This window comes from Macaca mulatta, chromosome 7, assembly GCF_049350105.2.
Source record: "Macaca mulatta isolate MMU2019108-1 chromosome 7, T2T-MMU8v2.0, whole genome shotgun sequence".
In the NCBI taxonomy this organism is placed as follows: Eukaryota; Metazoa; Chordata; class Mammalia; order Primates; family Cercopithecidae; genus Macaca; species Macaca mulatta.
In genome coordinates this window covers 93,193,996-93,208,561 of record NC_133412.1, presented here as the reverse complement: position 1 = coordinate 93,208,561, position 14,566 = coordinate 93,193,996, and the positions used below count along the sequence as shown (strand labels likewise).

The 14,566-nt window shown below is 44.0% G+C and overlaps 1 protein-coding gene across 7 annotated transcripts in view; it reads left to right on the top strand.

Annotated features, from left to right (window-relative positions):
- TEP1 (telomerase associated protein 1) overlaps positions 1–14,566 on the top strand; it is a 50,078-nt gene that overhangs the window by 9,552 nt on the left and 25,960 nt on the right. For 5 of the 7 annotated variants that reach the window (XR_003731502.2, XM_015143203.3, XM_077940488.1 and 2 more), the window contains exons 3-12: positions 485–655; positions 1,393–1,527; positions 2,205–2,366; positions 3,090–3,251; positions 3,527–3,598; positions 5,352–5,476; positions 5,792–5,949; positions 9,856–9,965; positions 10,637–10,727; positions 10,956–11,133. Coding sequence is in view for 6 of the 7 variants with exons in the window: in XM_015143203.3 (XP_014998689.3) it covers positions 485–655; positions 1,393–1,527; positions 2,205–2,366; positions 3,090–3,251; positions 3,527–3,598; positions 5,352–5,476; positions 5,792–5,949; positions 9,856–9,965; positions 10,637–10,727; positions 10,956–11,133 (1,364 nt within the window). In the remaining variant the exon portion in view is untranslated. Of the gene's footprint in view, positions 1–484; positions 656–1,392; positions 1,528–2,204; positions 2,367–3,089; positions 3,252–3,526; positions 3,599–3,792; positions 3,912–5,351; positions 5,477–5,791; positions 5,950–9,855; positions 9,966–10,636; positions 10,728–10,955; positions 11,134–14,566 lie in introns of those variants that run through there. The other 2 variants (XM_077940489.1, XM_077940491.1) reach the window with 2 other exon arrangements.

Here is a 14,566-nt window from a genome sequence, read left to right as displayed (position 1 = left end):
ATTTTGCAGAGTCACACATACATATATCACTCCATTTAATTTCCCAGAGGCCCTATCAGATAGGTGGTAGTGAATGAGAGAAAGCTGAGGTTCAGAGAGGCTAAGCAGCCCAAGACTGCTGGGGGATTAATATAGGGCTTTGCCCTTTTTCTTTTGACCCCCAAAACATCTTACCAATATCCTAAAAGGTGTGTGAAGAGCCCCATGCTCCCAGATTGTGACATCAATGAAGAGATGAAAGCAGGGGCAGATTATGAAGCATGTGGGCGAAGGCTCTGAAGGTTGAGTAGAGCAAGGTGGTGTGTGAGAGCAGTAAGTCAGGACACATCAGTGCTGGCGTGTGAAGGGAGAGGGAGAGGAGATTAGAGGTGCTATTAATGGAGATTTAGACTTTTCCCATGTCCTGGTGCTGCCTTCAGATCCATCTGGGTTTGAGGGTCTGTGGATACATTCTGTGATTCATAACTGCCACTACTATCCCCAGGGTCGTTGGTTTGATTCAGAAGAGAAGAAAGGGGCAGAGACCCAAATGCCTTCTTACAGTCTGAGCTTGGGAGAGGAGGAGGAGGAGGTGGAGGATCTGGCCTTGAAGCTCACCTCTGGAGACTCTGAATCTCATCCAGAGCCTACTGACCAGGTCCTTCAGGAAAAGAAGGTAAAAGTTCAAGAGTTGGGGAAAAGTTAATGGTGTGGAGGGGAGGTTGGGGGTGGAGTACTTGAACCAGGTCCCCTCCCCAGTTGGAAGGGAAAGGTAGGGATACAACCCAGCTCTTATTTCTCACTTCCTAATGCCCTTTTCTTTCTTTTCTTTTTTCCTTTCCTTTCCTTTCCTTTCCTTTCCTTTCCTTTCCTTTCCTTTCCTTTCCTTTCCTTTCCTTTCCCTTTCTCCCTCTGTCTCTCTCTCTGTCTCTCTCTCTCCCTCTCCCTCTCTCTTTCTCTCTCTCTCTCCTTCTTTCCTTTTTGAGATGGAGTCTCGCTGTGTCGCCTAGGCTGGAGTGCAATGGCACGATCTCAGCTCATTGCAACCTCTGCCTCCTGGCTTCAAGTTATTCTCCTGCCTCAGCCTCCAGGGTAGCTGGAATTACAGGCATGCGCCGCCGTGCCTGGCTAATTTTTGGGTCTTCAGTAGAGATGGGGTTTCGCCATGTTGGCCAGGCTGCTCTTGAGCTCCTGACCTCAGGTGATCTGCCCGCCTCGGTCTCCCAGAGTGCTGGGATTACAGACGTGAGCCACCATGCCTGGTCCTAGTCCCCTTTTCTAAGTTCTCAATTGGACTCCACATCTCGGGTCCATTCTCTCTGTCCTTGATTTTGTAAGTTAGTCTGCATGGATGCTTAAGTTGGTCCTTATTACCTCTCTTCTCATTTCTTCCCTCTCTTTCTCAATTCCAAGATGGCTCTATTGAGCTTGCTGTGCTCTACTCTGGTCTCAGAAGTAAACATGAAAGATGCATCTGACCCCACCCTGGCTGCCATTTTTGAAAACTGTCATGAACTTGCGCCCCTGGAGCCTGAGTTTATCCTCAAGGTATTGTGGTGTGAAGGAGGGGATGGGGGTGTAAAGCTAGCAGACAGGGAGTGTGGTTACGGTGTGTGGAGGGATGGTGACTAGCCTCATACTGAGGATGGGAGGAGCTTCTCTGAGGGAGAATTTCTGGGTGAGTCTGAGGCCTAGTCCCTGTGGTTCAGTGAAGAGTGGGGGAAGAGTATACTAGGCTTGGTTTGTTAGTAAGTGCCCATTCTCTCAAGGAGCTTATAGTATTGTTAGGGAAGCAAAATACTTTTCCAAATATCATACAAATACAGCTGGAATATTACATAGTGAACATTTCTGAAGCAGAGAAGAGCGGTGTGGGAAATATCTTCTATGATGCTTTGGAAAATGGCAGGTTTAATGAATGATTTGAACCCTGGATAACTTTTTGGTAGATATTGATGCAGGAGGTCTTCCAAAGAAGGAAAAGGCCTGGTTGACTTGCAAGGCAGTCAGTAGACTCAGAAGAAGACATGCTGGAAAGGTGGGTAAGGGATAGAATATGGAGGACTTAGAATGCCAAGTCAGGCAGCCTGGGCTTCGTATTTTGTGGACAATGTGGAGGGCTCAGGAAAGGTTTTATACAGGCACACTCAATCAGCAAGTAAGTTCAGGGCAGAAAGCTACGGGAGGAGTGGCTGAGATTCTAGTCCTCTTACCTTGTGTCCTAGGCATCTTTGTATGCCAGGCAGCAGCTGAACGTCCGGAATGTGGCCAATAAAATCTTGGCCATTGCTGCCTTCTTACCGGCATGCCGCCCCCACCTGCGACGATATTTCTGTGCCATTGTCCAGCTGCCTTCTGACTGGATCCAGGTGGCTGAGCTTTACCAGGTATGGTGCTCATTTCCCTGAGCTTGGGCCTTCCCTTGGTTCCTTCTCTTATGCTCACTGCATCCTTGGAGAAAATTCTCAGGCAGTTTGGCTTCCCCTCAGCTTTCCTCAGCATTGGTGCCCAGACAGGACAGCTTCTCCCTCTACTAGGCTGGGTTGCCCAACATGGAGAAGATGATTGAGAAGGACTGGATCAAAGTTTGAGGAAAAAAATGGTCTTATTTTGGACCTCATGCTTTTTTTTTTTTTTTTTTTTTTTGGAGTTTCACTCTTGTTGCCCAGGCTGGAGTACAATGGTGTGATCTTGGCTCACTGCAACCGCCGTCTCCCAGGTTCAAGTGATTCTCCTGCCTCAGCCTCCCGAGTAGCTGGGATTACAGGTGTGCACTACCACGCCTGGCTAGGTTTTGTGTTGTTAGTAGAGATGGGGTTTCACCATCATGGCCAGGCTGATCTTGAACTCCTGACCTCAGGTGATCCACTGGCCTTGGCCTCCCTAAGTGCTGGGATTACAGGTGTAAAGGCGAGCCACCCCGCCCAGCCTGGACCTCATGTTTCTAATGAAGAAATGAAAATCAGTACCACAGAAATTGTGATTTTGGAGCTAGGGCTGGGAAGTTGCTCGCTTTTCTGTGCTCTCATGTATCTCCATGAAGTGGCCTCGTTTTGTTTTGGAGGGTTGATTTGGGTCTTGCTTCTAATGGTCTCCTCTCTCTTTGACAGAGCCTGGCTGAGGGAGATGAGAATAAGCTGGTGCCCCTGCCTGCCTGTCTCCGTGCTGCTATGACGGACAAATTTGCCCAGTTTGACGAGTACCAGCTGGCTAAGTATAACCCTCGGAAGCACCGGGCCAAGAGACACCCCCGCAGGCCACCCCGCTCTCCAGTCAGTCACTGCCCCAGCCCTTGACCCACGCCCCTTTTCTCCGGGAAGGGCAGGACAAGGGAGTATGCTGATGCTGGGGAGTCCTACACCAGGAGCAAAGAGAGTCAGAGAAATTCAGGGGAGCGGGGTAGAGCTCGGGTGCATACGGTACAGGGCAGGCTTCTTTTCTAGCTGGCTTCCTTTTTGGTAGAGATGCACCTTCAGGGCTACTGACTGGGTTTCTTCAGGGACAGCCTCCATTTCCCTTTTTGAAACTGCTTCTCCTGTCCCTACAGAGGATGGAGCCTCCATTTTCTCGCAGACCTTTTCCAAGGTACATAGTGTTTCTTAGAGATGAGCAGAAAAAGGTGAGTTCCTTCTTCTGGGGTTGTATATGTGCATGTACAATCTTTTCTGGAATAATATTTAGGAACAAAATTCCATTAGGATTAAAAATACTTTCTGCCTTGGAATTCTTGGCTGTGATTGTGGGTAAGGTTCTGAGAGCACTGGGAAAGGCATGTGGTTTTAACTTTTTTTTTTTTTTTTTTCTGAAACAGAGTCACACACTGTTGCCCAGGCTGAAGTGCTGCAGTGGCGCGGTCTTGGCTCACTGCAACCTCCACCTCCCAGGCTCAAGCGATTCTCCTGCCTCAGCCTCCTAAGTAGCTGGGACTACAGGCATGTGCCACCACGTCCAGCTAATTTTTGTATTTTTAGTAGAGACGGGGTTTCACCATGTTGACCAGGCTGGTCTCGAACTCCTGACCTCGTGATCCACCCGCCTTGACCTCCCAAAGTGCTGGGGTTACAGACGTGAACCACCGCGCCCAGCCAGTATAGTACTTTACTGCCAGGTGACATGTCAGTAAAGTTGGATAAGTGAGTTAAAAACATTATGAAATATTTACCTTTCACAGGAAGTTTTAAAAACAAACCAAACAAAATCTTTTTTACTTTCATACAAATAAGGTATTGTACTTAGCAGTTAAGAGCATAGAATCTGGATTCAGGTCACCTGGGTTTGCATCTTCCGTCCACCCCTTACTGGCTATGAGACTTTGGTCAAATGATTTAACCTCTCTTGCCTCAGTTTTCTCATGTATTAGATAAGAATAAAGCAGAACCTACATTGTTGGATTGTTATAAAGATTAAATAAGTTAGTATATTTAAAGTATTTCTAGCAATTCCTGGCAGTAAATAAGTGTTAGCTATCACTACCATCATCATTATTAAAACAGAGGATTAGGAAAATACATATTAGCGTTACAAGAAAGAACACATTCTCCATTGGTCAACTCGTCTTTTCATCCCATTAACATATCCTAAATTTAGTTCTTTTACCATAGAAGATTCTGAAAGCTACCTACTTTTAGTTTTTATTTATTTATTTGTTTTTGAGGCAGAGTCTCACTCTATAGCCCAGGCTGGAATGCAGTGGTGCTATCTTGGCTTACTGCAATCTCCACCTCCTGGGTTCAAGCAATTCTCTTGCCTCAGCCTCTCAAGTAGTTGGGAGTACAGACGTGCACCACCACGCCCAGCTAATTTTTTTTTTTTTTAGTAGAGAGGGGGTTTCACCATGTTGGTCAGACTGGTCTCGAACTCCTGACCTCCTACTCCTCCCTCCCGAGTAGTTGGGATTCAAATGATCCACCTGCCTGGGCCTCCCAAAGTGCTAGGGTTACAGGCATGAGCCACCACACCCGGCCTACTTTTAGTTTTTAAACTCCTCGTAACCTGCATTGTGCTTGTTTCTTCATTTATCTATTAGAGTCTCAGTGATTTAAATCGGAGCTGATTTTCTCTTTCCCCTCCTCTACAAACAAAGCTGTCCTATGTTCATTCTATCCCCACCTTGTTTCTCACAAGCCAGTCATCCCATGTTGACCGCTTGTGTAAATGAAATGGTGACCCCAAAGAGCTGCCATCCTGTGCTCACCATGGGAACTCTTGTTGCCAGAGATTTGTATCCTCTATTCCTACTCCTTGGCCAAATCTATTTTGAGGAAAGAAATTACCACATAGGGATAGGATGGTTTTACAATCTGTTTTACTGAAGAAAGTTCCCATGGTCATGGATGAAAGGACCCCTGTGGGACTTGGGGATGTTTCCACAGTTTGAGAAGGCCTATGATACAGTGTCAGAGAAAAAGAATCCTCCAAGGTTCACCCTGAAGAAGCTGGTTCAGCGACTGCACATCCACGAGCCTGCGCAGCACGTTCAAGCCCTGCTGGGTTACAGGTGAGGAGCTCCACCCTGAGCATGCATTCCGTCTAAGTAATTCCGTAACTTTTCAACATCCATGGCCCCTATCCCAGTAGTTCTCAAACCCAGCAACATGACTTTAGGCAGATCTGCCCTGTAGACATGACTAGCTTTCCAATGGCTGGCTTTCATTTTCTGACTCACCTGTAAACATGACTCACCTTTCCTTTTCTGAGTTATTTTTAGGCATATTTGGGCAGACATGCCCTGTAAACGTGACTCACCTTTCCTTTTCTGAGTTCTTTTCTTGCCGACTCTGAAATGATAGACTTCTTTCTTGCCTGTCCTCAGATACCCCTCCAACCTACAGCTCTTTTCTCGAAGTCGCCTTCCCGGGCCTTGGGATTCTAGCAGAGCTGGGAAGAGGATGAAGCTGTCTAGGCCAGAGACCTGGGAGCGGGAGCTGAGCCTACGGGGGAACAAAGCGTCGGTCTGGGAGGAACTCATTGGTAGAGTGACCTTGACCATCACATTCCCTCCTTCTCTTCCCCATTTATGCCTCCACATTTTAGAGCCTCACTAGAAGATTTCTGTGGAATGATGAAGTTATTGTTTTGCCTGGTAGTTGTATTACTGAAAATGACTTGATTTATAAGGTCTGCCATTGACTACACCAAAGTAAACAGTGGTACCTGCTTTGAGTAATGTTGGCATCATCCATCATTGTACCAGATGTAGTTAGGTGATGCACAAGTTTTTATCAACATACGACAAAAGTACCTTCTCTCTGATTGTGCTTGTATCAATAGCTCTGTAACTCATTCCAAAAAAGGTAGGACTGGCACATGGCATGTTGGAATCTGTACAGAAACTCTTATTGTATTTAGGACATGGAAGTTTTAGGTAATTTGCCCACAGTGATACAGGAAAAAAAAAAATTCAGATAAAGGAGGACCAAGTTATCTTTCTCTGTTTTTTTTTTTTTTTTTTTGGTCTACTTTTAACGATAGCAGGTTGTTTCTTTCATTTTTTACTTTATACAATTTTTACTTTTTTAAAAAAAAATTTTAGAGACAAGGTCTTTCTAATGTTGCCCAGGCTGGTCTCAAACTCATGGCCTCAAGCAATTCTCCTACCTTGGCCTCCCAAAGTGTTGGAATTACAGGCATGAGCCACTGCACCCACACACAAACACTCACACACACACACCTGCCCCCAATTGACAGCCTCTTCCCTGATAGTTGAAACCACATGGGGTGGAGTAGAATAAAGGGGCCTGGATCGAAGCTGATATATGTAGATAATTCTTTTTTTTTTCTTTTTGAGATGGAGTTTTGCTCTTTTTGCCCAGGCCGGAATGCAATGGCGCAATCTTGGCTCACTGCAACCTCCACGCCCTGCCTCAGCCTCCTGAGTAGCTGGGATTACAGGTGCACGCCAACACGCCCAGCTAATTTTGTATTTTTAGTAAAGATGGGGTTTCACCATGTTGGCTCAGCTGGTCTTGAACTCCTGACCTCCAGTAATCCACCCGCCTCGGCCTCCCAAAGTGCTGGGATTATAGGCGTGAGCCACTGCGCCCGGCCATATGAAGATAATTCTATATGCACCCATCTCCACTTCCTCCCTCTGGTTGAGAACCATTGTCCCTGAAAATGTAAGGACCTGTAAATTTATTCTTTTAATATCATTTATCCTGGTTGAGGCAGATGCCCATAGTCTAATCCCATGGTGGCTAGAGTCTCTTTTTTTAATCATATACTACAAAAACAATTTTTAGGATACATCAGAATATATATGTACCTTTTTTTTTTTTTTTTTAAAGAAACAGGGCCTCGCTTTGTTGCCAAGGCTGGTCTTCAATTGCTGGGATTACAGATGTAAGCCACTGTGCCCAGCCAAAAATAAATATAAATAAATAAAAGGAAATATAAAAAAAAAGATGTAAGTATAAAATATAAGATAAAAATGTGATTGGGTATACAGAACCCTTTTTGGAGACCACAGATCTCATTAATAACTCATTAACATTTTTTGGAATGAAATTAGTGAATTTTGCAATCTGAAGGATAAATGTCCAGTTTATTTTCTAATATCACCAGTATGATATTGGACTTACTTTCTCATCAGAAATGATCTAGAAAACCTTTTATACATAGTAACAGTTGAAAAAACTTGAGTCGACAATGGATGCAATAGTTCATTTACAGTACATATACAACCTAATTGTTCTGTACAGTTTGTGAATCAGAATTATGACCGGAGGCCAGGCACCATGGCTCACGCCTGTAATCCCAGCACCTTGGGAGGCTGGGGCGGGCAAATCGCTTGAGCTCAGGAGTTTGAGATCAGCCTGAGCAACATGGTGAAACCCCGTCTCTACCAAAAATACAAAAATTAGCTGAGCATGGTGGTTGATGTCTGTGGTCCCAGCTGCTTGGTAGGTTGAGGCAGGAGGATTGCTTGAGCCTGGGAGGTGGAGGTTGCAGTGAGCCAAGATTGTGCCACTGGGTGACAGAGTGAGACTCCATCTCAAAAATAAGAAAAAGAATTATGACTGGAGAATCCCAAGACTTCCAGAGGGCTAAAAGCTTCCAGCTATAATTCAAATGAGACTTAGATCCCCTTTACAAAAGGAACACTGTTTGCCTGATGGAAGCTGCTGATGGTGTGGGCTGGTGCATAAGCACAGTGTGGGACTGACAGACCTGGCCTCTAAAGTGGTTCGAATGCACCTCTGTCCAGGAAAAGAAAATCACACCTCCTATTTATGTTTACTTTTATCTAAAAGAAAAAAAATTTCCCAATATTTAGCATGCAGATTGAACCCACATAGTCACTCAGTCCATACGATACAGTGTTACATGTTATGTGTAATAATTGAGGTTTTCTGAGCATCCACAATCTGAGGGCATTAATGGCACCCCTTCACTCTTTTTTTTTTTTTAATTTTGGTTTCTACATAATTTGATCTATAGCAATTTTTCTTTCAATTGTAGATGGATTTGGAATTATATTATTCAGTATTAACCGAACTAACCCTTTAAAATTGATATAACCCTTAAAAATATTATTATTAAGAAACGATGGCCTGGGCATGGTGGCTCACGCCTGTAATTCCAGCACTTTGGGAGGCCGAGGCGGGCAGATCACTGGAGATCAGGAGTTCAAGACCAGCCTGGCCAACATGGTGAAACCCCATCTCTACTAAAAATACAAAATTAGCCAGGCGTGGTGGTGGGCACCTGTAATCCCAGCTACTTGGGAGGCTGAGGCAGGACAATTACTTGAATCCAGGAAGCAGAGGTTGCAGTGAGCTGAGATCGTGCCACTGCACTCCAGCCTGGGTGACAGAGTGAGACTCCGTCCCCCCCCCAAAAAAAAAGAGAAAAGAAACTATGGCTTGAAGATAATGATAACACAGGGACAAGTGAACACTAAGAAAGTGACAGAGATCAGAGGTGAAATTCTATCTCCAGTGCAAATCTTCTTCACCTATATTTAAGCAAAAAAAGTAATGACTAATCAAATATAAGAAATTGGTTAAAAAACTTAAAAATTATGAAGACTATTTGAAATATAGATTTACATTCATATAAATGGAGAACTTTTTTTTTTTCCGAGACAGAGTCTTGCTTTGTCACCCAGGCTGCGGTGCAGTGGCATGATCTCAGTTCACTGCAACCTTCGCCTTTTGGTTTCAAGCAATTCTCCTGACGCAGCCTTCCAAGTGGCTGGGATTAAAGGCACCTGACACCACGCCTGGCTAATTTTTGTGTTTTTGTAGAGATGGGGTTTCATAAATGGTGAACCTTCTTTTAAGTGGATATTGTGCCTTGAAATATTAACTAATGAATGTACTACATTATGTTAATATATACTTCATAAATCAACTTACACTATGAAATTTCTCTTTTGGCCATCTAAAAAGTTTAGAAACCTTTGCTCTAGACTAGAGAATACATTTTGCCAGTTGAACCCAATCTTAGGGCTAGAGCCAACAGATAAAGTGGTAACATAAGTTGTTTATTGAAACAGCCATCCCATAAACAGTGTTGCATAAATTTTGTTCCAAACTTCAGGCCAACCCTGTTTTTAATCTTTCTAAGCCTTTAAAACATTTTGAGTAGAGGAGATTGTGTGTGAATTCCTCACTTCCTCTATCTTGGACTTTCTACATGCCTGGTCTCTGAACTTCTTGCTCTGGTCTCTGACCTCTCTCTAATCATCCCTCATTTGCTTTTTTTTTTTTTGAGACAGTCTTGCTATGTTGCCCAGCCTGGACTCCAATTCCAGGGTCCTGGGCTCAAGTGATCCTTCTGTCTCAGCCTTCTTGGCAGCTGAGATTATAGGTGCATGCCACTGTGCCTGGCCTCCTTATTTGTTTTTCTCACTCTGTGCCCCACATTCCACAGAAAATGGGAAGCTTCCCTTCATGGCCATGCTTCGGAACCTGTGCAACCTGCTGCGGGTTGGAATCAGTGCCCGCCACCATGAGCTCATTCTGCAGAGACTCCAGCATGCGGTATGTGTGAGGGGCTGGTAGCCATGGGGCCCAGCAACTAGATGTGCATGAGGACAGGCCACTGCTGCTTTGGAGGCCAGGCTTTTTCACGTGGCAGAGGAAGGTATGGCCACCAAGTTGTTTCCATGTGGGCTGTAAGTAGGTCTGGAAATACAGATAGGTTGAGGGAGATAAGTTTGGGGGTTCAGTACATCCTTTGAGAAGTTACAATAGAGTATAAGAACTTTCATTTTAATTTTCTGAGCTCAGTGACTTACCAGGAAGAGACACTTCTGTGATGTAACTGATTTCAGAAGGAGTCTTTATTTTTTATTTATAGAGATGGAGTTTTGCCATGTTGGCAAGGCTGGTCTCGAACTCGTGAGCCCAGACAGTCCACCGGTCTCAGGCTCCCAAAGTGCTGGGATTACAGGCGTGAGCCACCACACCCCGCCCAGAGGGAGTCTTAAAAGAAACAGGGCTCTTTCTGTTACTTTCTCTTCTTTTGTTACCTCTTCTCACACCCTAAAATGATGACTTTTTTCTTTCTTCTTCTTATCCCTTTTCTATATCTCTTGTCTAAGTTCATTTTGTCCTTCTGTGCCTTCTCGCAAAGCTAGTAGAGTGGACCCCTGAAGCCCCCCATACTCCCGGCTCCTCTGCTCATGACCCCTCCCTCCCTTGCTTTCTAGAAGTCGGTGATCCACAGTCGGCAGTTTCCATTCAGATTTCTTAATGCCCATGATTCCATTGATGCCCTTGAGGCTCAACTCAGAAACCAAGGTATTCTCCCCCTTCTTCCAACTCCTGTTTGCCTCTCATATCTGACAATAAATGAAGCAGCAGCACCAATATTTTCAGCCTCTTGCCTTGCAGTCTCAGGGTGTGTTGGGGTAGGGGGCAGAAGTCAGGCACTTGCCAGCCCCAAGGGTTGGGGCTCAGGCCACATTACTGGTAGGAAAAGATGAGGGAATGGAAGCTGCCTAACTCAGAAATGTACCTGTCATACAGCATTGCCCTTTCCTTCTAATACAACACTGATGAGGCGGATACTGACTAGAAGTGACAAGAACCGTCCCAGGCGGAGGTTTCTTTGCCACCTAAGCTGTCAGCAGCTTCGGACAGTAATGAGGGTACCTGTGATGTATGAGAAGCTTAAGAGGGAGAAGCTGAGAGTACACAAGGCCAGGTATGTATGCACTGTCTGGGAGCCAAGGGTGGGCAATCGGGGCTACCCTGGTACAGGCTGGAAGTCATCTGGGAAGCCCAGCTGTTTTTCTGTAAAGATTTGCTTGTCAGTCATCGCAATGGCTCAGAACTGCCTGGTTTTTTGCACAGCACACCTTGTCTTTAACATTGTCCGAAAGAGAGATCATGAAACGAAATCTACTCCTGGACCTCCACTCTATTATCTGTGATTGTTGTATTGGTTTATGTGGATTCCTTTTAGTTATGCTGATCTATGGTAGTGTATGTGGTGTCCTCTCTGCTTCTGCTCTGATTCATTATTTTCTTTCTTTTTCTTTTCTGTGACATGTTTGTTTTTCTTTCTGTTTCTATCTCTTTCTGTATTTTTTGACCCATTCATCTTTTTTGTTTTTGTTTTGTGTGTGTGTGTGTGTGTGTGTGTGTATTTTGACATACACACAAAGATAGTTACCATCAGCAGGCTGAGACAGATGTACAATCTGTTTTGTAGGCGTGATGAAGTCTCAGCTGTCTTTTTAAGTGGTTCATCAGTATCTTTCACTTATTTTTATTCAAAACAAACACAGGACTCACTTAATCTTCTAGAGGGGTCAGTAACCGGGAATCTCCTGAAACAGTAGCTGAACAGAGGGCCATTTAAGAGTCAAGCCTGGCCAGGTGCAGTGGCTCACGCCTGTAATCCCAGCACTTTGGGAGGCCGAGGCAGGTGGATCACGAGGCAGGTGGATCATGAGGTCAGGAGTTTGAGACCAGCCTGGCCAACATGGTGAAACCCCCTCTCTACTAAAAATACAAAAATTAGCCAGGCATGGTGGCGGGTGCCCGTAATCCCAGCTACTTGGGAGACTAAGGCAGGAGAATCACTTGAACCTGGGAGGCGGAGGTTGCTGTGAGCCGAGATCGCGCCACTGCACTCCAGCCTGGGCAACAAGAGCGAGACTGTGTCTCAAAAAAAAAAAAAAAAAAAAAAAGCCCAAGGGGCCAGTCCAAATGGTATTCTTGTACTGACCAATGTGATAGCCACTAGCCACATGTGGCTGTTTAGCAGTTGAATATGCTAGTGAAGTCTGAGTTGAGATATGCTAGGTTTTGAAGGCAGTCTGAAAAAAGAATATGAAATAGTCATAATTTTTGTATTAATTACAGGCTGACATGAAAATATTTTCATATATTGGGTTAAATAAAAAGCAGTATTAAATTAATTTTAGCCAGGTGCAGGTGCTTGCACCTGTAGTCCCACCTACTTGGGAGGCTGAGGTGGCAGGATCTCTTGAGCTCAGGAATTTGAGGCTGCAGTGAGCTATGATCATGCCACTGCACAGACTAGGCAACAGAGGAAAACCCTGTCCCCTTTTTTTTTTTTTTTTTTGAGATAGGATTTTATTCCCATCACCCAGGCTGGAGTGCAGTGGCACAATCTCAGCTCACTGCAACATCTACCTCTCAGGCTCAAGTGATTCTCCTGCCTCAGCCTCTCAAGTAGCTGGGATTATAGGCACACACCACTGTACCCAGCTATTTTTTATATTTTTTGTAGAGTTGGGGTTTTACCATGTTGCCCAGGCTGGTTTCAAACCCCTGAGCTCAAGCAATCCAACCACCTTGGCCTCCCAAACCAAAGTGCTGAGATTATAGGCATGAGCCAAGGACCCTGTCTCTCTTTTTTTTTTTTTTTTAATTGAGGCAGAGTCTCACTTCGTCACCCAGGCTGGTGTGATCTCTGCTCACTGCAACCTCTGCCTCCCCTGTTCAAGTGATTCTCGTGCCTCAGACTCCCAAGTAGCTGGGATTACAGGCACATGCCACCACACCCCACTAATTTTTGTATTTTCAGTCGAGACAGGGTTTCATCATGTTGGCCAGGCTGCTGTCAAACTCCTGACCTCAAGTGATCCATCCGCCTCGGCCTCCCAAAGTACTGGGATTACAGGCGTGAGCCACCACGCCCATCTTGTCTCTTAAAGAAAAGAAAAATTAATTTCACCAGTTTATTTTTACTGTTTAAAATGTGACTATTAGAAAATTATATGTGTATAATTGAAGTTTAATTTGATTTAATTGTAATTTAATTCTATTGGATAGTGCTGGGAAGACTACTGATTTTGCTAGATTAAAAAACTAGTATAAAAAACTTTATGCGCACAAGTAATAAAAATAAAATAGACTTACATAAAACTGTTTGTCAGATTCAGTGATTATCTAGATTTTATTAAATTTTCTTTCTTTTTTTTTTTTTTTTTCCGAGACGGAGTCTTGCTCTGTCGCCCAGGTGACAGAGATCACAGTGGCGCGACCTCGGCTCACCGCAAGCTCCACCTCCCGGGTTCACGCCATCCTCCTGCCTCAGCCTCCGGAGTAGCTGGGACTGCAGGCGCCCGCCACCACGCCTAGCTAATTTTTTTGTATATTTTTTTAGTAGAGATGGGGTTTCACCGTGTTAGCCAGGATGGTCTCGATCTCCGGACCTTGTGATCTGCCCACCTTGGCCTCCCAAAGTACTGGGATTATAGGCGTGAGCCACCGTGCCCAGCCTACATTTTCTTTACTGATCTTTTTTCCTTTTTCTTTTCTTTTGAAGATATTTTTAAAACAAATGTCAAATAATAAGACACATTTTATTTCACCTTTCCTTATTTCGTGTGTGTTTCTTTAAAAAGGGACATTTTTAATACAATAAGAATGTCGTTAATATACCTGACAAAATTAAAAATAATTCCTTGGTAAAATCATCTGTTATTTAGTCCATATTCAAATTTTCCAATTGTTTACAAATATCATTTCACAGTTTTATTCAAATCAAGATCTAAACAAGGTATACACATTACATTTGGTTGTTAAGTCTCTTATGTCACTTTTAATCTTTTAATCGTTCTTATGCCATTGAGCTACTATGAAAACCAGGTTCAGGGACCCCACAGAATATCCCATATTCTGGATTTCCCTCCTTCTTCATGATGTCATCTAACTTGTTTTTCTATTTCATGTTCACTGGGCATTAGCTCTAAAGGCTTGAACAGATTTAGATTTTTTTTTTTTTTTTCAAGTAGCTCATAGGTGATCCTATATATGTACTATTTAAGTGGGACTACTACTCAGTAATGCTGATATTGATCAGCGCTTTTAGGTAGTAATAGCCTCATCTCTCAACAGTAGTTAATGGCTCATCTTTTGGTGATCTTTGCGTGAACCAGTTGTTTCATTGGTGGTTGCAGAATGAGGGTTTTATCATTCCTCAATATTTTTTAACTGGAATTTAAAAAAACAGCCTCCCAGGGTAACTAAACAACTATATTTATTTAGTTACCCTGAAATAGATTGTATGGGAAAGGTGGGATGAATATTCAATTTATTCTCCTTTAATTGTCAGTTTTCAGAGTAAGGAGTTAGCATTTGTTTTTTAAAATACTATTTAA